Source organism: Oxyura jamaicensis, chromosome 1 (genome assembly GCF_011077185.1).
Source record: "Oxyura jamaicensis isolate SHBP4307 breed ruddy duck chromosome 1, BPBGC_Ojam_1.0, whole genome shotgun sequence".
In the NCBI taxonomy this organism is placed as follows: domain Eukaryota; kingdom Metazoa; phylum Chordata; class Aves; order Anseriformes; family Anatidae; genus Oxyura; species Oxyura jamaicensis.
In genome coordinates, this window is record NC_048893.1 from 43,803,043 (window position 1) to 43,826,155 (window position 23,113).

Sequence of the window (23,113 nt, forward strand, 5' to 3'; positions counted from 1 at the left end):
ATTAGGGAAAACCTACCAGATCCTTTATGAAAGGACTGCTGGTGCAAGCTGGTGCAAGCTAGATAACCCAATTCATCTGCTTTATCAATGGGCAGCAGGCTCGAAAGGGTTGTTTTCTTTGAAGTATATTAAAATGAAGAAAGGCTAGGTAGGGCTTTGCTACAGAAACCGAACATGATTAAATTTCCTGAGGAACCAGGGAGGCAGGGAAATATCACAAAAGTTTTTTGTTTTGTTAAAGCTTGCTCATTCACAGCCCTACAGATGTTCTTCCGAAGAAAACAGTAACTAGGTTCTCATGAGGCTGGAAGGAGCGTGATTTCCTCTTGCAGTTGAAGAACAGTAGCAAAAATTCTTTAGAGACCTGTCAAGAGTCATTTCTGGCACAGCAACATCCTCAAACTTTGGTTAGAAGCAAACCAGCTGGATACTGCAACAGTCAAATCTGAACTATTTGGCAAAGTTTCAAGGCACGTATTGAAGATGGACAACAGCACAACTCGGCTATTAGCACTACAGCAAGTGATCCCCACACACAAGTGGTGAACCATGCTACCTAGAACAGACTGTTGGGTCCTGTGAATCACCTCCTGCTTTAGGAAACCCAAAGCAAAACAAGACAAGAGCATCCTAGTATTTTATCTGCCAATACTGCAAGTTAATATTAAATACAGCTTTCTGTCAAACATATTTGAAAGGAGAGTAGTGGGTAGTATGCTGGCACTACACCGTGACAAAAAGTTAGAATACAAACTTTTTTTAAAGCCTTCTCTGTATGTCTTAATTGAAGAAAAGACCTTGATGTCAACTAGCAGAGTTACTGTGAGATGCATACAGAATACCACTACTCCATCAACAACTTAAGAGATTTAAGTCTTCACAGAAAATTAGAGGATTAGAGGATATAACTAGTTTGCAACTGTGTTTGGAGACTGAAAAAGGTAAAGTCACTTGCTATAAAAAAAAACTTTCCTTGGCAATTTTTGTAAAGGGCAATGCCCAGAAAGAGGTCACGTCTCCAACAATCCCATTTTTGTAACACATTATTGAAATCCTGTGTTTTCATAATGAACTCTCCCTCCTGAGACTGATTTTTATATATAAAAGGCAAAACTTAAGATGTTCTTTCTGTATAGAATTATAGCAACTCACAACAGTGAGTTGCATTTCAGCCCATGCCACCAGCTGAGCTTCAAAATTAATTATTATGCTGATCCGCTATACCCACTTCACCTATGACGACTACTGGGACAATGCATTCATTTCTAACCCTTGGCATGCCTAATACTGCCTGTTCCAGCACAGGCATCTGTGTGCTTAAGTGTCCACAGGTAGCGGGACAGCAGCTAAAATCTAGGTCTGTGACCAGACTGCTGCTGCGTGTGGAGCCTGGAGAGGGACAAGGCAGAAATGCAGAATGTGCACTACAGAGACCATTGTATTTGCGTGGACAAATCTATGAAGTACAATTTGACTGCTGACTGATGTTATCCCCACTCACTGGCTGAGGCGAAGCAACCCCTCTTCAGAGGTTAGCACATTAAGTACCACAACTAGAATGAAAGACAACTTGAGCACCGCAGTAAGCAAAGAAATGAGACAAAAAAATCATGTGGTAGCAGTAAACCCTAAAGCCTGCCCATTACTACATGCACCACGCTCCAACTACAGATTCAAATTTTATGTGCTTCAGGAGTAAAAAAGCCCAAGCAGTAACAGAACTGCAGCTCTGCCTCCAGCAAGTAACTCAGAGCAGCTTTCAGTAACCTTAGTACACAGATGCAAGAAAAGCAGCCCAGCATCCCAACTTCAGCATGACTGCGTGCACACAACCACTTGAAACAAGTGTGTTCGATGGGGCTGGTCTGGAAGTCACACTGGAAGAAAAAAGCAGGCTTATCAGTGACTTGCTCTAAGCTCATTTAGCATTGAGCCGCAGTGCATGCAGCTGGCTTTCAGCTGTACTTTCATTTCTTTTACTGTAAATCAAAACTAGTTCCTGTTCTCTCCAGAACTCACTTATTTCCTTGCAATATCAATACTCACAAACTGTTTTAAATAATTTAATGTCAATTACTTTTCATTCAGACCTATATATATGGATATTTATTTTTTTTTTCCTAAGTCTAGTTGCTTGATCCTGGGGTTGAAAAATTTGGATAATTAAAAAAAAAGAGTGATAGCCATAAATAATATCCTTGATAGATTTTTGCCCACAAACCTCTCAACATCCATAAGCCTATGAGAGGTAAGTTCTAAAATTCATCTCTCAGAACAAAAATAGCCAACTCACCATCACAGAAATAACTGTGACAGACTCCCCAGGGCACAGTATCAGTTTCCACTATTTTCTTACCACTGTGCAAGGAAGGCTTGTGCAAGGAATACAGCTCACTTTAATTACTTCTACTACAGAGGCAAAAAGCACGTACAAGATGCTTACTAAGACCACATGTAAGCAAACATACTTGGAATACCTGTGAGCTGGGGATCTGCAAGCTTGTGATGATGATAATCACTGGTGTTACTAACCCCAACACGCCCTCAAAGCCCATGAGACAGCAAATAAGCTACACACCTGCAACATACGCCTGTACGCATGCACACACTATGATAAATGTCACTGAGAAAGTCTAATGAAATCCAAGCCACCAAGACGACAACTTTTAAGTAATAGGGTAGGGGAATAAATACAGTATGACATTAGGCTATCTTGGGCTAAGAAAATATGTTGACTGCCATCATGTTATTCGCCATATACAAAGTTACAGTACTGGGTACATAAGAGTCCAGAAGGATAACAAGCATTTGAAATACAATATTTTTCCATGGAACCTTTTCAAGGAACAGAAAAGGTTGGCACTTTTTGTTGAAGTGACAGGCTGTAAGGCAGGCAGTGTACCATTAGTGTTTACTGTAACAGAAGACAAAACAAAGGAGGACTGTCCTTTATCTCAACTGTCAGTACAAAATCCACTTACAATCACAGAATGCAAGAGAAGAAAGTCCTAAAAGGATTCAACTACATATTTTATTAAAATCTCATGCTCCTAGGTACAAGCAAATGGCAAAACTCCAAAAGATGTGACTTTCCAGACAGCTGTGTTTTATGGGGCTAAAAAGCAAGCTATGACAAAAAACACTGCTCTCTGACACCAAAGAAAAAGCCAGCACCACGTCACTCAGGTGCCTGTAAGAGTTTTCTAGCTTGGCTAATAAAAGCACCATAAAAAACAAGCCGACCAACAAACACGACCAAACAAAGCTGCTCAGCTTTCTCAGACTCACAGCCTCCAAGCAGAAATGCAGTAATTACTCCTGCAATACGGCATTTGATAAGGGGTTACAAGCGTTTATGGGTAAGGGTAGATGGGATCGCCAGATTGCAAAGCCCTACAACGCCTCCTGCGCTACCCTCCGACTGCACGGTTACTGGCTGCAGCCAGGTAGGGCAGCCAGTTACAGAGCACCCTGACGCAAACCAGGGCCTGAGCAATCTCTGGGCACCACCCAGCAAGACTCAAAACAGGTAGTTAAATCCGCACACCTGTGCTGGAGTCTGACAAGTTTTAAACATGAGTCTAAGTGAAAATGCAAAGTTGACCACAGTGGAAGAAATTACTTCCACGCCACCTGAAGAAAATACAGACTTCAGCTAGTTCATTCTTTTTGTTAATGAAGTTTATGCTTGACCATACAGCTGGTACCATTTTTATAAACAAATGAGTAGCTTCCCATTACTACAGAACATTTTAAAGTCATCTTTCTCAACTTTATTCCCTGCTACCAAATAGATTTTTAACTGGCTAGCAGCCTGCTTGGTTGGACACCGTAACCTATGAACCTGAGGAGTACACTACTCCTTCCCTCCCGGAGTGGAAACATTGTCTCCAACAGCTTCATCCCAATTTAAAGCAGGGTGTCCAAGGACAGTGGGAAAATTGGACAGAGTCCAAATACAGTTCACATCAGAGAAAAGATTTTATACAGCAAGATCAACTGGAAGCATTTTTAGGGCTTCCTCCCCTCTAACCCCCCAGCTTGTCCTGTGGACAAGAGAATAACCTCATCAAGCTCCCCTGAAAGCACCACTATTTGCACAAAAAAGGGGCTCAGATACGGAACACAGACTATATTAAACTTCTGTTCTCTCAATGTGCATTTTATAATCCCATCTGCTCTAATGGAAACCTGTGTTTCCAGAGGTGAACAGACCCCACAGTTCTGGCACAGAACTCTCATGTTTCTGATGCAGTATGCCACTATGAAATAACAGCATTGTACCTAAATTTTAACAGTTAAGGACTGTCTGAAATGGAATAAACAAGGGGAAGAGAAATGCTTTGCCACAGATATAACCTGTTTATCAATCCACCATAAAGCAAAAATACTTAGTTATTTTAAAACAGTCACTGCCCTGTCATGACATCCTAGCAGACAGTCTGTCAGTCTTGCTGCACTGCCTTTTTATCTGCCATGTTTTGACATTGTTCCTTCAAATCGGGCAGAACAACATGCATCTGGGGAAGAGACGGCAAAGGGGATGATAACCAAGCAAAAAAAGCATTGTTCTGTTGTATTTAATCGGTACTTCAGAGGAAATTTGCATAACTGTCAGTTTCACGACTTCATGAGACAGCACAAAGATGTAGAGCATTTTAAACACAAAGGTGTTTCAAATTTGGCTAACCCACTTTTATATCAAGGGTAATGGGATAGCACATCTCTGAGTTTCATTTCAGTGAGCTTGTCTCCCACCAAATAATGTCCTACAAAGACTGGACCATTTCAAATCATTGGCCTAATTCCAACTCAAGACTATGATCAAGTCTGTATCAAGGTTTAAACAGCACATTCTTAAGTAACTAACAAAGGTCACAAGACCATCACATTAAGTGAACGTAAAGCAAGTGCAGTTCTTTGCCAAAATTGTATTCCAAGCTAATACAAGAGCCTGATTGTACTAATTGCGTAAAGCTTAAATATCTTTATGCCAGGAGTCCTAACTGTTCTGGTCCTGCTGAAGAGCAAACAGCCCTGCAAATCTGGGTCGCAATTATTCGTTTATTTTTGAAGAACCCATCAGTATGCCACGTGTGTGACCGAGGCACACAACAGTGCTACAGAAAAGCCTCAAATAAGCAAAAGAAATTCAGAGAGAAACCACCGTATGGGAGAAAAGTAAACCTATTAGCAGTGTTGTGTAACTGCACAAGTTAAAACAACAGAAATGCACAGAGCATCACGGAGTGCTCAGGACCAGAATGCCCATTGCAATGACCTGACTGTTAGGAGGCCCTTATGAAAGCTTCAAGGACACTGTACAGTAACAGTTTTGAAGCCCTGGCAAAACAACCAGAATTACAAAGTTGAGTCCAGGACAGGAAAATAAATAGTTATAAAAAAAGGAACAGGAAAGAGGACCTGAAAGAGTTCACTGGGAGTTTTTCCAACTCGATCAGAGCCAAGTGTGGCCACCAGCAAAGCATACCCTTGGTATGACATCCCTATTAGTCCCAGCCTGCACTCTGTGCTACCATTTTAACAGATACCACAGGTAGCCTGTGCTTTCCATGAAACAGCTCCTTAACCTGTTCTGAAATGATAGGGGCTTCTTTGTTTTCAGCTTAAGATCCCCCTCCACTATTGGTATTTCTCTTTTGCAAAAAGATGTCTGATATTTCCCTCTGTAGGGGGAGAGAGGAGAGGACATTTTGCTCCACCCTAAGATGAAGGGATTTCCATCACACTAGAGAAATTAGAGAAATTCAAAAACCTTTCATTCAAAGCCTCCATCATCACTATCATCAGAACAGTGATGATAGAACTGTACCTGTATCACTTCAATACAACTAAGCTTGTCTGCTCATGCAGTTTTCTAAAACTGAGTAAAATTCTGCACATACCGCTGCGGTCTGAAGAATTTCACTCTCAGACTTCATCGATTCTGTATTTGTGATTTCTAGGAAACGTACAACGCTTAAACCAAATGACCAAGTGGCACACATTCATGATAGCCTGAAAACATCACTGTCAGAGTAAGATTGAATCTGTCCACATTTAAACAGTGGCACTGCTCATCAGGAATACAAGTAGGCACTTCATGTAAGGGAGATACCAAGTGACAGGAGTACTGAAAGATAAAGCTGCTAAAGAAAACATGTAAAAGTCTCACAGACATTATCTACACATCAGAAGCAAGCTGGTGATCCAGGAAAACAGCTTTCTAAATATCACTCCCCAGAGCAGATTTCACAGGAAAGTCTTAATGGTCACAAACTCAAAGAGCAAGGGAAACAGCAATACACGTACACACACACAAAATTGGATTTGCTAATAAAGAGCACTACTCTACTCTGAACTTTAAAGTAATGCAAATAAAGCAGCTTTTATCTCGGTAACACATTGATTTCTACAGTTATATTAAACCCACATCTATCCAATTTAATAGATGTCGTAAATTAGAAAGGCACTATTTTTCACTTAAACTGCAATTTTTTTTTAAAAGATCCAAGTAAACCCAACTATCAAGTACAAGAGGAATATATTGAATTCTAAACTATACACTTTGAAGGAGGAAAAACTTTTAAAATAATTTTCTTTTCTGCTGAATGTCTGACAGTATAACCTTTAAGCTTTCTTTGACTAAGTTACTGTTAAGACATATATTCAATAGGAAGATTCATATTTACTTGTATGTACAGTGTCAGAACTTAAATCAGGTTTGAGAAAAGCAATTTTGTATTAGTATTCTGTCCTTGTGACTGACTTGTACTTACACAGCTCAAGAGACCGAATCTAATATAATTATAGCAGCCAGCCACCTAATTCTTAGCCCTAAGAAAATTTCAAATCAAGATTCTCACTCGCTTTGAAAAATATGCTGACTTCAAATCAGATGTTTCCAGAGTATCCTGGAATATTCCAGCATTTTTATTACTTTTTAATTATTTATTGCTGAAAGTATATAGGATTCCAGTGTAGGACCTCAATCAAGTCGGGGTCCACTGTCCTACCTTTAAGAAGGACATTCTGCAGCACTTCCACTTTAGTCAGTAAATATCCTTTTTCATGCGAGCTAATTCCTCATCCAAAAACAGATCTCATAAGACTAAATGCAGTTCTCATCGCTGATAATACCAAATCTTAATGTAAACCTAAACCGAGCTCATAAAGACTGTTAAAAAGCACTGCAACGAAGATAGACATCTGAATCCTACACATGGGAAGTGTGACTCAAAAGCACAGGAAGATATGCAATTTCCATTCATCTGAGGGGAAAAAGTAATTTTCATTTTAGTATACCTGGTGCTTACTCTTAGTTTTCACATCACGTTTCAATCTTACTAGGTTATCCTAACTGCCAGTAAAAAAAAAAAAAGCTTTGATCTCAAATGAAAATCCTTTACAAGTACTTGTGGCACATGCAAATATACAGATAAAATCAAAACATACGGCATTTTCCCCATGGTTAATACAGTAACTAGAACTGGTAAAGAAGACTCTGATCCTTAATGTCATAATCAATAATTAGGAAGAGCCTATACAGTTAAAAATTCAGGATTCCAGGAATTCCTAACCAAACCTCAGACCAAGGCTGTGAGAACAGCGTAAGTACAGTGAATGCATACACTAAGAAATTATAAACCTATTTTTAATTTCTCCATGTACGTAATGATTACGGCTGAGGTACATTTGTGGATACTTCATTCTGTGAGAAGGTTCACAAAACCTAAAGAAAAGCAAACCCTCCGTGACAGTAATTCTGATTACTAAATACTGTCTTCCAAAAGAGATGACACTTCAAATATAAATACACACACAGGTAGGTGTAGTTTTTAGATTACTATCTTTGGGAACAAGCTACAGTTCAACAGAGGCTGTGACAGGGGAGGAACCAAGAGATGACAAAAGAGAGATTTGGTGTCATTCCGAAGGAAAACCCTTTCCATAACACTGCTCTTTGAATTGCTGTTGTTTCTTTAGGGTATTTCACTTACATTCCTGCACCATTACATTAAAAAAAAAAATATGTTCAACTTTTCTCAGTTGTTATTCAAGTTGCTTAACTTAGAAATACATTTATGTAGAAAGCTTATGAACTGTATGCTTTTTGTTACAAATTCTAATTATGACTGAGTTTTAACATTGACTTGATCCAGAAAGATCTGAAGTCTCAAGTCCATTCACAAGATGTGGCCTCATTTGATACCGCTACTTGTTTGATACAACTTTCATAATGTTTGGTGAGCTGCTCTTAAATAGTTTAAGAGTGAAAAGCTCTTGCTTTTATGTAGTAAATTCAGTCTACCATCCCTAAAATAAAGGCAAAGACCAGTGCTCATGCAGCTAAAGTTTCTTTGGTGAGACTACTGGGGACGTGGAACAGTCAGGAAGGGCTGACTTTAAGCACCTTCCCCGTGTTCACTTCCCCTGCTTCTTGTTGGGGAGACCTGAAAGCTGTCAGGACTGATGGGTCAGAGTGCAAATTAGGTGAGCCACATGGGTCAATTTCAGCAAACATAGCATTTGTTCCGAGTCTAGTTACATTAACGTGATTAGTCATTCCTCTGATGAGCTGCAGCCAAGACAAGTTGGAGGGTTTTTATTTTTATATTTACATCATCACATTTTTCTTTCAAAGTAAAATTAGACATTTAAAAAATAGGCAAGAAAGCAGGATGCCTGTCCTTAACTGCCATCCTTAATAATCTGACAATTAAACATTTTCAAAAATTTAGTAAGAGCTTGAACCAAGCTCATAGAGATGAAGAAATAGGTATTTATACAGTAAGCTTTATTTGGAACAGTATCTGCTGTACAATCATTAGAAAAATTCCATAGGATTTTAAAACAGTTGCTATATCAACACCAAAAAGGCACTGGGGCAGGGGGGAGGTCAAAGGAGACTAAGACAAATGGAGAAATGACAAGACTTGAAGGACAGGTGCTGGGGATGAAGTTCTTTCAAAGAGAAAGGCAAGATTATGTTGCTACGGAAGACACGACTTACGAGTGCATGCATAAAGTATATGGGAGTTGAGGAACAAGATAACAGAGGTATGATAAGGAATATTCGCAGCAGGCTTCAAACCATGTGATTTAAAATTGGCTACAGGTTTAATATTTTAAAAATAAATCAGAAATCTCACTTCCATACACTGTATTTTAAACCTAGCAGCATTAAAAATACCTCCTTACACCTCTGGAGCAAGGGAAGCAAGCAAGCCAAGAATTTATTTTCAGATTGAATTTGTTACATACGGCGCTGAGCATTTCACCTCTTCACTAGTGAAATATAAAATTAATCAGGACTGGAAATAAAGGGAGGAAGAGCCAGAGCTTATAAATAAGCTCTGACTTTCAGGGGTGGAGAATGCACACAGGAACAAAGGTTTTCCAGAATAAGCTGGGAGAAAGGGAAAAGTCCCAAGAACCTCCATGACAAGATATTGAATACCTCAGGCATAAGAAGAGATGAGAAGAGCAGAATACTCAATGGCAAAGATTAAACCAAGAATGGCATTGTATCTGCTGATGAAAATAGCACACTGGATCTCTGCAATGGTGAGTAAAAACAATACTGGAAATAGATAAGTGTCACTTCCAAACCACCCTTTTTATACAAGGATTTAAAAGCAGTGTTCAATCCTCTAACTTCAAGCGAGCAGCAATCCTGATGTTGGCATAACATCCATTTCAGAGAGCAGCTGCCCTGTGCTCTGGAAGGATACAGGCCTTCAGGTGTCAAACCCGGCACTTAAACTATTAGTTGCTTCAGTTCAGATTTTCAACAGATTTGCTGTTTTCAATATTTACACCTAATCAGATGAAGACTTCAGCTACAGGCAGCCATGCCGTAGATCTCATCAGGGGCACAGAAAAGACAACATGAAGCTGCAGAGCTTTGGCTTGACAGAAAGACAAATGTCACTGAAGATCATCAAGGGAGCAAGCAGTCTTCTTTAAAGGCTCTGAACAGAAAATTAATGGCCTAATGCATCTTACTTTTAACTGCATGAGCATCTATACTTGACTTAGAACTGGCATTAAACCTTTCACATTGTCAAACCAAGAGGAAAAGCATGGCAAAGTGCTCTTTCAAGCAATGCAACAAAATAAAGGGATATGAGGCAGTGCTGTTTAAGTTGCACTGATACTGCTAGAAGACAGGGTTTAATTCTTTATGCTTCCTGTCTCTATACCCACTTGACTGTTTCAAGTATCTTAGATTTTTAGTATCTGTGGAACAGATATACACACCATGTTGCATACCATTAGTCCTGGAAAGATTAGGATTAAGCCATCTCATTGTAACTGAATTGTTAAGCTTTTACAATGACATTTTCTCCTGATTTGGAATTAAATTTATAATAATTATACAATTAATATATGAAATAAAAGCCAGTGATTCAAAATTTTACTCACATATTACATAAAATTGTCAGGAGAGGTAAGCAAATTTGCAGCTTTATTTTACTTTTAGCTGGGTAAATTTGTTCTTATATTTTTACTGTGTAATAAAATCCATGCCTACTAAACACCCACTATTTTTCATTTTCCCATTATTTAAAGGCACACATCTCATTTTTTCATGTCTCAAAATAGAGCCCTACTCTATTCTGTGACCCAATACTATATTTATGATTTTAGAATATAAAACCAGGTAAGGTAGCGAAGATGATAGTGTATTAAGTACCAAAGCTTCCTGATAGCCTGCAGTAATATTAAAAAAAGGCACACACCTACTCAGTGCTGTTGGTACATCTTTCCTTAGTCATTATCTGCAGCATAAAGGAGAGCCCCTCCCTACAAAATCCAGGGTAAGATTGTTTTTAGCAACAACCATGCAGTCCAGAAAGAAAGCACTGAACTTTATCCTGAGGCATATTTACGCAGTAAGCCATCCAACCCATTCCACTAAAGCCTAATCTGGCCCTTACAATGAAACCACATTACATCTACTACAGTTTACAAAATCATGCTGGACAGACAAGAAGGAAGGGAAATTCATTTGTGAATCAGTCAAAAAGTTCATTTAAATAAAGACCAGGGACAACGGTATGTCTGATGAGTATGGCAAACTCCAAGTATATGCATAATTTTACTACGAAGTTAATTGTGTCACTTCACTAGAAACAACGGAAGTACTACTACTGAGAAATAGGCTACCTACCACATTCAGTTTTTTTTTTTTTTAAATGAGAGATTAAAACATTTAGGTAGCACCTGTCCTTCCATTTAAATCTAGCATGCATTGCCAAATAGCTCTACTTGGAGCTATGGAATTAGAAATACAACACAGATCTGATTTGAAACTAGAGAAAAGGCACCTTTAAAATATTACATTTAACACAAACACGAGTACTTCACATTCATGTGAATACCAATGCCTACATAAAGCAGAAGCAGCAGGAGTTTAGAAGACATTGCTTTCTTCATACAAGCTTCAAAAACACAAATACACTTAAGTGAAACCAACTGAAGTTGGGATTAAACACAACAGGTGGAGTAACCAGATGATGCAGAGAACTAATGTTTTGTTTTTTTTTAATGATTGGTCCAGTATCACCTGCTTTAGGAATTTATGGCCTTTTATGGTCTTGTAAAAGAAATTTGACGAGATCTCTCAGGAAGCATGTGACTTTGACAGCACTAGAATCTCTGCTAGAGAACAATATGAAGCTTTTGTTTACACTCAGTTTCTTTTGCCGTTATATCTGAAACGGCCAAGTTGATGACATTTTCTAAAATACCTTAATACAGAGTAAGAACAAAGATAACAGGAGCTTCAGATATACTACAGCTAATCCCTCCATACTGCTAAATGGCTCTAGTGATACATATGGTCTTTCTACACCAGCTATAGTCTGTTATAAACCACTAACAAAGTCACGTCTACATGGCTTCTTCAGTTGTATACCACCTGCCTCCCTCCATACCTAGCACATAGCTTAATCCATAAATCAAATAAGGCAACTAGGGAGGTCCTACAATTACATACCTGCTACTGATAGATTAAAAGCAAGTACAAAGAACAGGTACTACTCTTTCACTAAACACTTTGTTGTGAAGCTTGTGCACTAGCTAGTTTTGAAAATAAATTCAATACATTGGAAACTATCAAGTCAACATATCAAAAAGAGGCATGAGGGCACCTCCTGATTTCCACATTGTACTTCTGAAGCAGTCAGAATCACTGCAGGAAACCCAAGACACTAAATGCTATACAAATAGTACAACTCCATCAACTAGCACAAGCAACACCAGACCTCCTTGAGACTTGAGCCGATCTGACAACAGGAAAAGGAAAAAGCAGTAATCTGTGTTCACACAGATCACTTTTTTTCATCAGAACTGACATGCAGATCAGCTGCGAAGCATTTGCATAGCAGCTACTAATGCTATCCAACTGTGAAACAGGCAACAGTATTTTCTATAACAAGAGTTTAAAACCAACTCAAAGGAACTTTCCATGGAGACTACAGCAGATGTTTGCATTCTGTTCTTAGCACTGTATCTGCCAAAACTATTTTGAGATTAATTGGTTTTAGCAGTTGTATACAAAAAAGGATACGATCAAGTACCATCTCTGTTGCCTTAAAACATATGGGGAAAGCACGTGACACGGGCTGCATGCATCAACCAGGAGCACACAACTGGCTCTTCAGGATTACCAAGCCTTCTACAAAGAAATCCACTTTCAAACTGCCAAAGGCAAATAAAATAACGCCTTTAAAAAAATACTTTTGCAAACTTGGGAATAATTTACATTGCAAACAGATCAGTTTTCAACACTGAAGAATCTTCCTGTGCTCCTAGTCCAGAGGAGGGTACTCTTACCAGGCCCTTGACAAGGAGGGTGTTACAATTCAGCAGGAAAGTCAAAACAAAAGTCTTGAAAATTTCCTGTTAAGTTCTCTGCTGTTTAGGGGAGAGCGAGCAACAAGTTGCAGTGCTATAGATGCTGCATTTTTGACTCAATGTCAACTCTTCCCCCCCACACACTTCAGCGTAAGCAGTATCAGTATTTTGTGTTTTAAAACTTTGTCACTGCTAGCATAAAGACTTTGAACTACTTGCTTTTGTCATCTGGACAAAACGGTTATACTGTGAATCAGACAACTCTAGGGCAGTACCGTAGCTTCAACAAGCCTCCAAAGAGGACAAAAGAGGGAAACAGCCAAAATTAGCTCTTGCACTAGAGCATCAAAACCAAAGTGACTTGTTCTAGGTCACCTCCTTACAGTATACCCAGTACTTCAAAACCCACCAGAAGAAAGTAACACTGGCAACATCAAAAGTTTTCTTCATCTCAAGGCTACAAAGGACTTAGAGTTTCTACGTGCAATTCCTTATAAACCTAATACAACAGAAAAATAAATTTTTTTGGGTGGGCCAAGCCATTTAGGAGCTGCAGAAGGATTTCAAAATTCTAGAAATGAAGTTTTAATCAGTCAAAGTTAGCTCCGTAGTTGAAAAGCTTGCTGCAGAAGCCTCTCAGCTAATTCAGGGCAGCAAACAACTTGACTACACATTTGTTTTCCTCCAACATCACAAGCCTCACAATCAGGATGAAGCCTCTTACAAACGTTGCAAGCAGCCATTCAGTGAAAGACTAACGTGATACTACTAAGGCCATCTGAAGTACAGAAATGAACAGCACTGAATGGTTTATTACGCATCCATTTGGTTATGTACAAGGGGGAACAACCCAAGCTAAGACGTGGCAAAAATCGTTACTATTTTTTGCAGTTTCAATAACTTTGGTCAGCACCTCACATCAACACGGAAGTCACAATTCACATTCAGGGCCTACACTTAAGGAATGCCAGTTTAGCAAGACTGAAGAACCAAAATTCCAATCTGTTTTGGCACAAAATTAAGCGGGCACAGAATACTCCACCTTCCTTATAAAGCTCGATATTACAAGGCTAAACATCCAGATTTTTTTTTTTTAATTGAGAGGGTCTATTGAAAATGTTCCTCCCTCTCTTCATAAGCCTAGTATGACAGTTAAGAGACACAGTTCTACCACTTGTAGCTGGCTATTACCTCTTCCTGTCCTGACTCAGGAACTGAAAGCACGCATTGAGTCATATTCACGGCTGTCCTGATTCACCTACCTGATATAGGGATCCCTCCCAGACCTGTGCTGTGTTGTGGTGGGAGATTCAAGTCCAAGAAATTACTATTTGAGGTGGGATTTGCTGTGTGGTTCAAGTGCATGATGCTATTGCGTGGGAAGGCCATCCAAGGATAGCGAGCTGCTTGGCCTGGAAAACTGAAGGAGTTGTAAACTGCTCGATGCTGTTGAAACTGTGGGAACCTCTGTGGCATGAGTGGAAAGGTGCTACTGAGAGAGTTGGCATTTGCGGGTGCAGCAGGATGCAGAAATCCAGAGCCTGGCCCTTTGGCAGTTGTAGTGTGTGGGGTAGGGTTCTGAAGAGATGTGGGCGAGAGGGCAGGTTGGTCTTGGACTGACAGTTCCTTCTCAATCAGGTCTGCTAAGGCTTTGCGGGTGATGTCAAAGGGGTCAAACCCTAAGTCGTCCTCTTGCTGTTTAGAGGAACCAAACCCAAAAGCTGCTTGCCAGTCTGTGGAGGAAGATACTGGTATAGTTTCTGTTGGAGAAGAATAAGATTTAGAACAAGAATTAGTATTTGTCCATACGAAAATCTCAGCCTCAGTGTAATTTATGTTGCCAGTTCTATCTTTCATATAATATTAATTTGTAAATTCCCCAAAAGACACAACATTTTATCAGCTTGGAAATCCATTTTCAGACCAGACTAACAGATTTCTACTTAAGCTGAAGTGGTAGAAACAGCAAGTAGTAGTTTTATTATAGAACTGTTCCGACTGCACAAAAGCTTTTGTAAAATAAACATTTTTCAGTAAAAGCAGAGTAGAAAGAAACCAAAAAACATTAGGACATTCTTTACACCCAAATTACTGGGAGAAGTGTGACCAGAGTTTAAAGCTTTTATTCAGCTCAGTATTTCTCTTTAAACATTAATGCTGTGCTTCAACTGCGCTGTGCAAAGAACTGGGGGTGGGGGTACTCCCTCTCAGACACTTTTGAGTAGTGGTTAAAACATAGCACCTGCTATTATGACAAAAAGCCAAATTATTTTGTATGCGCTTCAGTTAAACAAAGGAAATAAGGAACTGCATTACTAGATATTAGTAAATATTCTTAAGCAGTATGGCAGAAGAGTTGGTCTTCCCTGCACTTGCAATTAGCACTTCATTTTCTTATATTGTTTAAGTTTCTTAGCTCAGGTTCAGAGAATGCTGATCCTATTTTCCACCATATTTTTCCTTAAACATTGCAGTGAAGAAAGCTAATGAGTACAAGGTACTATCACAACAACTCCCTCTGCTGGCAGGGAACCTAGACTGCTACCTTAGGTACCGTTTCAGTTTAGCATCCTCTCAGGAAACAAACCTACAACTTCGTTTTCAGATTAAAAGTGTTGGTAGACAGGCAAAAACTCCTGTCCATCATACTTTTACTTCAATAGCAGCCATATATTTTGTATCCATTATGAAACAAGCCACCTAGAAGTTGTCTCCCACTGCTACTTAATCCTCACAGAACTGGTGCATATAGTACTTTAGCAGCAGGTAATTTTCTTAGTAATATCATTTACAAACAGGATTATGACATCAAGAAGGAGATAAGCATTAAAAGATTAGCCACTAAGTTAAATGCTATTCCATCCCAAAGCATCGTTACATTCTATTTATTACTGATCTTGTTTCATTTAATTTTCGAACACATCCCTTAGGTTTCTAATTTGGAAACTCCAAAAATGATAACCATTCCCAAGATTGTATCAATACTCCTAAAATGATGTTTCATTCATGTAAAGTGGTATTTATCTTTCAATTACTGCAATTAACTGTACTTTTATCTTTTCTGAATATATATAACCTTGCTTCAGAAAGATTAGGCAGCTTCAGATATAACTATGCAGGATACTAAAGAAAATTTGGAATTCTACTGCACAGCTTCTGATATTGGAATTTCAGATTACAAACAGATTAATTTTAATAAACCTGCAGCGTTAAATACATGTCACTCATCCTATTACTTAAGCAGACATGGCTAAGAAAAACTAAAGCACTCTGAAAATTCAGCCATGCAGTTTGGAAGTTTGAAAGTTCTGTAAAGCCTCTTTTAGAGGAAATTCTTATGTCAGTGCAATCCCCTTATACTGTAGTAAAACATTTTAAACATTTGTGAAGTGGTGGAAAATTATATAAAGCATATCCTAGAGTTTTTGGTTCTACAGTGTTCTAGGCATTGGCTGCAAAAAAGGAACCAATATAGAGCAGTGGAAGCTGGGTACAGAGGTGTGCGTACCTGATGTGAAGAGGCTCTGTGGTTCTGGTGCTGTAGGCCAGTCATTTGAAGTCTGTGGAGAGCTGGGGAATGGAGGAAGCCCACTAGGGATGGGGTTAGGGTGCCGAAAGTTGTCAGAGAAGAGCGACTGTGATTCTGAAACAGCCCCTTCAAACGGGGACCGTGCACTGTGATTAGATGAACTGATGGGTATGACTGGATTGGGTTTTGTTAAACCAGGCGGTGGTGAAGGTGTGTCACTGTTTGTTATCTACAGGCAAAGCAGGAAGAGAGACAATTAGGTCATGAGCACTTACATTTAAAATATTCTTCACTAACAGTTGAAAAATCCTCAAAGCTATTGGCAACATTTCCTTTGGTTAATATATAGCTCAGTACAAGGTTTAATGCTAAAGCAACTCAGCAGTAGCATGTTTTTGTTTTGATTAAAGTCATACAATACTTCAGAAAGTATTTCCTTCTCAAACTACAAATTGTACCAAGCCAAACAAACTCAATTCTTACGTTCACAGCACTTATCTTTGTCTTACCTGCTGGGAGCTGTCACCATTTCCTATACTGAGGGAATCTGAAGGTTTGTCGATAGGGCTGCAAAAGTGGGAGGGGGAAAAAGTCAGTAAGTCACTCAGGTATTTAATGTGAACTTCAACATTTGATTTTGTGGTGATAAAAAACCTTGAAAGAAAAACAAACCAAAATTAAATTGGGAGGGGTAAGAAGGAAAAAGTCGAGTATTTATTAGCCTTTATTGGAATATTTATGATTAAAAAATTTGCCACAATATTTCTTCCCACCACTCTCCACTCTGCTTGATGACTCCCCTGTTATGGAACAAAAGGAAAGTTTTAAGTATCTTCAGAATAACTCTTAGCCACTCAAAAGACAGGACTCTTACTACAGCAGTATACATTTGTTGTCGGTTCCATCTATTCTATTATTGGAGAGAAAGTTGGGTTTTCTAAATACCTATGTTGTCAGCTCCCACGTGAGTCCTAAATAAATTTGGGGAGAGATAGGAAATTATATTAACTACTTAATCCTGGTGGCAAGTCAAGCTTTCCATCAGCCTCAAAGCTTTAACTAGCAAAAATTAGTTCCAAGGTGAGAAAATGAGAGAACTGAGCTTTGCGATGATAGAAAGGAAAAAATGCAGAAAGACAATACAAAAAACTGCCAATAAAGAGAACTGAAGATAAGGTACAGCAGAAAACCACCTCAGAAAGCTGTTCACTGGGAATTACCATGACTCAGCTAAAAGTGGCATACCTTGGGATTGAAGAATTGACAGGTGCTTGTGAGCAGCCTTAGTTATACTAAATACCAAGCTAATGGCATGTCATTAGTTTAAGTTCAGACAAAAATCTCTGCTTTGCAACTTAAAGATATTTTCATTTTATCTACCATAAGAAAAAAAGGTGCACAAGCATCCGACTACACAGCCCAGAACACAGGTCCTACAGACAAGGACCTGAAGAACATCAATGTGATACAGTTCTAATTACAGGCCCAATCTGTTACTGCAAAATATAGATATATTTTAACTGGTTTAAGACTTCAGATTGTAGATACAAGTTGCCATAGCAAGGGCTGTTTGAAAACAAAGTGTGATACTGCACAGAGCCATGTAGCAAGGTCCAAAATTAAATTCCTCCAGTATTTGTTCTCAGGATGACTATTTAAACCCAGCAAAATACATTCTTCTTCATTGTGAAGAAAGTGTTTAAGTGTTACCCATTAATAAAAACAATTTTGGGGCAAAAGAACACTACACTGGTATTGCATAAAGGTAACTGAAGGTCAAGTATTTATGACTACAGAAGAAAAAATCAAAAGATGAATTTTGCAAATGAGTTTTAGTCCAGTAAAGATTTATAAGTGGTTGTACAGCATGAAGAATGTTCTTCCACTTGGAAGAAACTTCCTTATGTCAGTAATTTCTGAATACCTACAGCATAAGAATTCGCTGTAGACGCTTCATTAAATCATCCTGATTGTAGAGCTGATGTTCCAAGTAAATTGTCTCTCAGCCTTTGACAGAAAGTCACAACACTGCAGCCTAAAGCTATGCAACAGACAACTTCTAATGATGGCCTAAACACTGAAAGACAATGTGTATTATACTTGAAGCTGCTTAAACAGACTGTAATTCTACGATATGCTTTCAGTCCTCAAGAATGAAGATTCATTATCCATTAGTCACAACATTTACCTATATATAGCACATTCTTTTCAAAAAGATGAGAAGGATGCATGTCACTACTGAGATGCAACCATAGGATCTCTGTCCATACCTCAGACAAACTGCTACTAAAATAAGGTACCATTTTCAGCAGCACTCAGTGTTAATGCATCAGCTCGATATTCATTTAAAATGAAGATCAGCTCTCTAATCAGCAACACCACCTCTTGAAATATTAATGTTCACCTTGTTACTTTCTCATCTGACCTCTGAATGGGCCCAAACCAGTATGATGCAAGGTGGTCCAATAAAAACAGTAAGTGTGACTGCAGACTGCTGTAAGTAAAGGCAGATAATGCTCGTGCAGAAAACACCAGATCTATTCAAGGCAGGCATCAAAAGAAGAAAAAAATAGTGGTTAACAATAAAGAAGTTATTGCAAGTAGATGAATTACATCCTCTGCACAAAGAAGGTGCAGATGAATCTGCTGTGTGTTGTTCCTATTGCTGAGCAATAATCAGAGAACCCTTACCTCTGCAGTTGTGTTTTTGGAACACACCACAGTGAAGAGATGACAGATATTCAGCCCTAACATTCAGGTTCCTTCTCTTGAAGCTCTTCCAAGCGATGTCTCCTGATATACAGCCACTGGCATATTACTTGTGTGGAAGCTTTTGTACAGAAACAAACAGCTCGGCATTGTCTGGGACCATGGCCCTCTGCAGGCGGCCAATACAAGCTGCTGATGCCTGATTATGCAGTTCCCCTCGGCCCCTACCTGTACCATCACTACCTTAAAGTTAGGGTTCTCCTGCAGCCTGTCAACCAGTCTTTTTGACATGGGCTAGGCTAAGCTTGGCTTTCTGTGACGTGATCAGGATTTCAATCCAGCTCTCCAACCAGAGAGACTGGAGAATCATTCCCTCCACACCAGTCAGTGAGAGAGAAAGTACGCTATCTGAAGTATAAAAGGCAGCACAATTACCCGAAATCTGAGTCTGCACCATCTGGAGTCATGTGTTCTGGGTCTGTGCCATTTTCTAATATAGGAGGCGTTTTCCTGTGTTCCATTGTTAAGCCGTTGGCTGATTTACTTGAACTCTGTAATGATGGCCAGGCATCTTTGTTATTACTGTTCAGTCTGGAAAAAGGCAAGAGTAAAAAAAAGAAGAGTTCAAGTTATGAAGAAAGTGTTTTAAAAATTGTAACCACTGAGAAAATGAATCCTTGTGCCAGACAATCCATAAGAATAGATTTATCTGGATAGTATTTCTCAGATTTTAAATGGCAATGATTAAAAAAAAAGAATTGGGAGGTAGGGAGAGAAGAAAAACTGGGCAGAGCTCTCCATTTTCTTCACTGAATAGATAGAGCTGCACTGCCAATGCTGAAGTCCAAACATGTCCACTCGGGGGGCGGGGGGGGGAGGGGAATCCATTGACAGCTTAAAGTATCTAGGCCTACACACACCTCATTTAGAATTGCTGGCTTTATCCCCTAGGTATTTTTAAAGGTGGTTTAGCTAATGATTTACACTTTTAAAAAAATCTTCTATGTTCAAGCGTGACAAGCCTGGCCCTGATGATGCTGTGTTTTATTTCTGCATAAGAGTCCACAGTGTTATTAGCAGACCATGAGACCAGTCAGATGAATGCATTGTTCATTCAAGTTACTGCTCATTTCATTTCCAGTTTTAAGCCATAATTATGTCCTGTTTTAAAAAAAATACATTTCATTTCAGAGAGAACATTCAATCTTGAAAAAAGTTCAAAAGAAGACTCGAAGCCAAAGTTATCACTGAAAACAGTTGTTTTATACAAACTGAAGTGAGCTGAAATATCCTTAACTAAATGCATTCAAATAACGTTACCATCCAATAACACTATAATCTAAAACCTTGATACAAAATATTTGTCTTCACTTTCTCTAGTTCTTTTCTATTATCTTCAGCCTTTCGTTTACTTCAGTTAGGATGCTACTTTTAGTGTTTGGGTGCTATTGTCCAAGTGCTGTATTCATAAGGACTGAGCTTTCAAATATTTTTTTAAAATATATGTTACTCTTTATGCCACTTTCATTAATGTTCTTACTACATGGTCCAACATGTTCTCTACATATTAACCTAAGTCAAAATGTGGAAGTTCCCATAGCTGTTTATAGCTGTTTTATACTCCAGATAAAATTGATATTACTAGCTACCCTCAAATATCAGTTAGTATCATAAGATTTGTTATTCTCACATACCTACACTACAGGCAGACAGATGAAAACCCTGACTGATTTACAGATCTCATCCTTGCTTTGTACACATCTGAACTAGAGATGAGTTGATCAGATAATGAGCAATGAAGACATATCCTGTTACCATCTGTAATTCTCCCCCTTGCAAGAGGAAGCCAAGTAACAAGACTTTAAACCCATTAACAGATTTAAAATATATTTACATCCACTGCAACACAGTCACTTCTATACTAAAAGTAGTTTTGAAATGTCAGTTAAAATCAGTTTTTATAACCAAAATGAAAGGTAAAGAAAACCTGTATTGTTGCTTTATTTATTTTTTACTTAGAAGCTCAAAGCTGTATGCACCTAACGGCCTGTCCTCAAGAAGACCAGCAGGTGCCTAACAAGTGTTTCTACTTCTAGCATAGCAAAGCCTTCATTTTGGTTCTTCAGGAAAGGAGACAGTAGGAAAAGAGGTTGATCTTTTTTAAACATGGACTCTAGTAGTTTTAAGAAAACGCAGTCATCATTAAGTGACACAGCAAAAGACGAACACCGATGTACACAAAGTTGCACTAGAGGATTTTAACATTTGCCTTCAGCAGCAAGAAAAAAGTTCTGCCAGTAGGACCTTTCAACTTAGATCACTAGTTAAATCACAATTGTGAAAAAGTATTTATGCAGCGTTGAAGAAACTCTTTTCCCTACTACTGGATATTTGTAATTGAACATCTACTGTTTAGAACCCAGCTACTGTTCTGTTCCGAAGTGAAACAGATCTTGCACCACAAACGATAGAATGATCAGAGTTGTCAGAGCCTCTGACAAACTGCCAGACCTAAAATCACATCAAGGAATCAGGAAAAACAAGAACCTAACTGGTTAGGAAGTTGTGAAGGAGAATGAAACACATTCACACACTCACAAGCTACGTTTTGTACTGATGAGATGAGACTTGTAGAAACATTTCAAAATCCTAGTGGTAAGAAGAAATGCACGCTACAACCCACAAGATGGTGCCCAGCCGTCAGCAAAGAACAGATTGTATTGTAATGATGATGCTGAGGTGATGAGAGAAATCAGCTCCAGGCTGACTACTTGTTGCCTTTAGAGGAACATGCCATTTTTTTCCACAAGTTCTAAAACGTTAGCACCACAGACTGGCCAAGCTCCAACTCATAATTACTAATGAGACCACTATAGAAAGTGAAGGAATTTACTAACAGTTTTTATGTATCTTACATATAAGATCTGAGAAGGTAACTTACATGAGGACTGATAACCTTAGGCTTTCATTTATGTTTGTATGATTGTACTCATACGGACAGAAATCTTTTCATAACTTACTGAACAAGAAGTACTTCAACAGAATATTATTATAACAAATAATAGTGCTATCCACAATTAAAACAGTGAAAATAAATTTAAATTTACTAGACAAAGGCAAAAAGTTATATTCACATCTTGTGAATTCTTAGTCAAAGAGCAATCATTTCAGTTTTGGTTTCCAAGGTTTTTACACTAAATACAAGAACTGCACGCCAAGTCATGATATAAAAGCACAATAAGAAACATGCAGTAGGGCATCTCAGTTGTGAGTAGGCTGCATTCGTCACCATCCCAAAAAGTCAATACCTGTTCTTAATAATCATTAAAATATATACTTGTGCAAATATGAAATAAAAGGTCTTCTCTAAGAATAGAGTGATCCAAATGCACAAAGCATAATCTTTTTTATACTGAGTAACACTCAGAACAAAGCAGTGTTAATACCTCTAACTTTACAGGGATAAACAATATTTAAGTTTTTCCCATAACACACACCAAAAAGAGCAGGCAACATAAGGGAAGTAATAGGAACAAGCACATTTTCTGTGGGGTAACTGAAAAGAAAGCATTGCCAGGTAGTCCAGCATCAGTACTTACGCATCATACCTCTGCAGTGCTGTCACTTTGTTCTTGTTCTTGTCAACTGTACCCGTAGATAACTGAAGAAAGTTGGGGTTTAATTTGTATAATTCTTGCAGTAGTTTCTGTTCATATTCCTGGTGCTTACCTGCCTACAAGGAAAGAGAGACTCACAATAAATGGACACTAGTTTTATATGTTTGTAAATAATCCCAAGAGTTAGTAATTGATCTGTACCAGCTTAAGAGGTCAACTCCTGACAAACTCCTAACAAATTAATGCAGAAGCAAAGAGTAGCATCTCCAACCTGTCTCATCTGAATTCCCAACTTCACTTTTAGAGACTTCCTGGAGTTGTACCAGTTCTTTTCAGTTTGTCACAACACTGAACTCCGTTAACAACTGTGGAACCTAGAAAGTTTATCCATTGA

General features: G+C 38.6%; 1 protein-coding gene across 8 annotated transcripts in view; it reads right to left on the reverse strand.

The window, feature by feature from the left end:
* Window positions 1-23,113, reverse strand: part of CNOT4 (CCR4-NOT transcription complex subunit 4) — a 72,689-nt gene that overhangs the window by 2,652 nt on the left and 46,924 nt on the right. For 3 of the 8 annotated variants that reach the window (XM_035336031.1, XM_035336071.1, XM_035336042.1), the window contains exons 7-11: window positions 22,702-22,835; window positions 19,538-19,693; window positions 16,903-16,960; window positions 16,373-16,622; window positions 14,127-14,624 (exon numbers count right to left, since the gene is read on the reverse strand). In XM_035336031.1, coding sequence (XP_035191922.1) covers window positions 14,127-14,624; window positions 16,373-16,622; window positions 16,903-16,960; window positions 19,538-19,693; window positions 22,702-22,835 — 1,096 coding nt within the window. The remainder of the gene's footprint in view (window positions 1-14,126; window positions 14,625-16,372; window positions 16,623-16,902; window positions 16,961-19,537; window positions 19,694-22,701; window positions 22,836-23,113) is intronic. The other 5 variants (XM_035336056.1, XM_035336080.1, XM_035336063.1 and 2 more) reach the window with 3 other exon arrangements.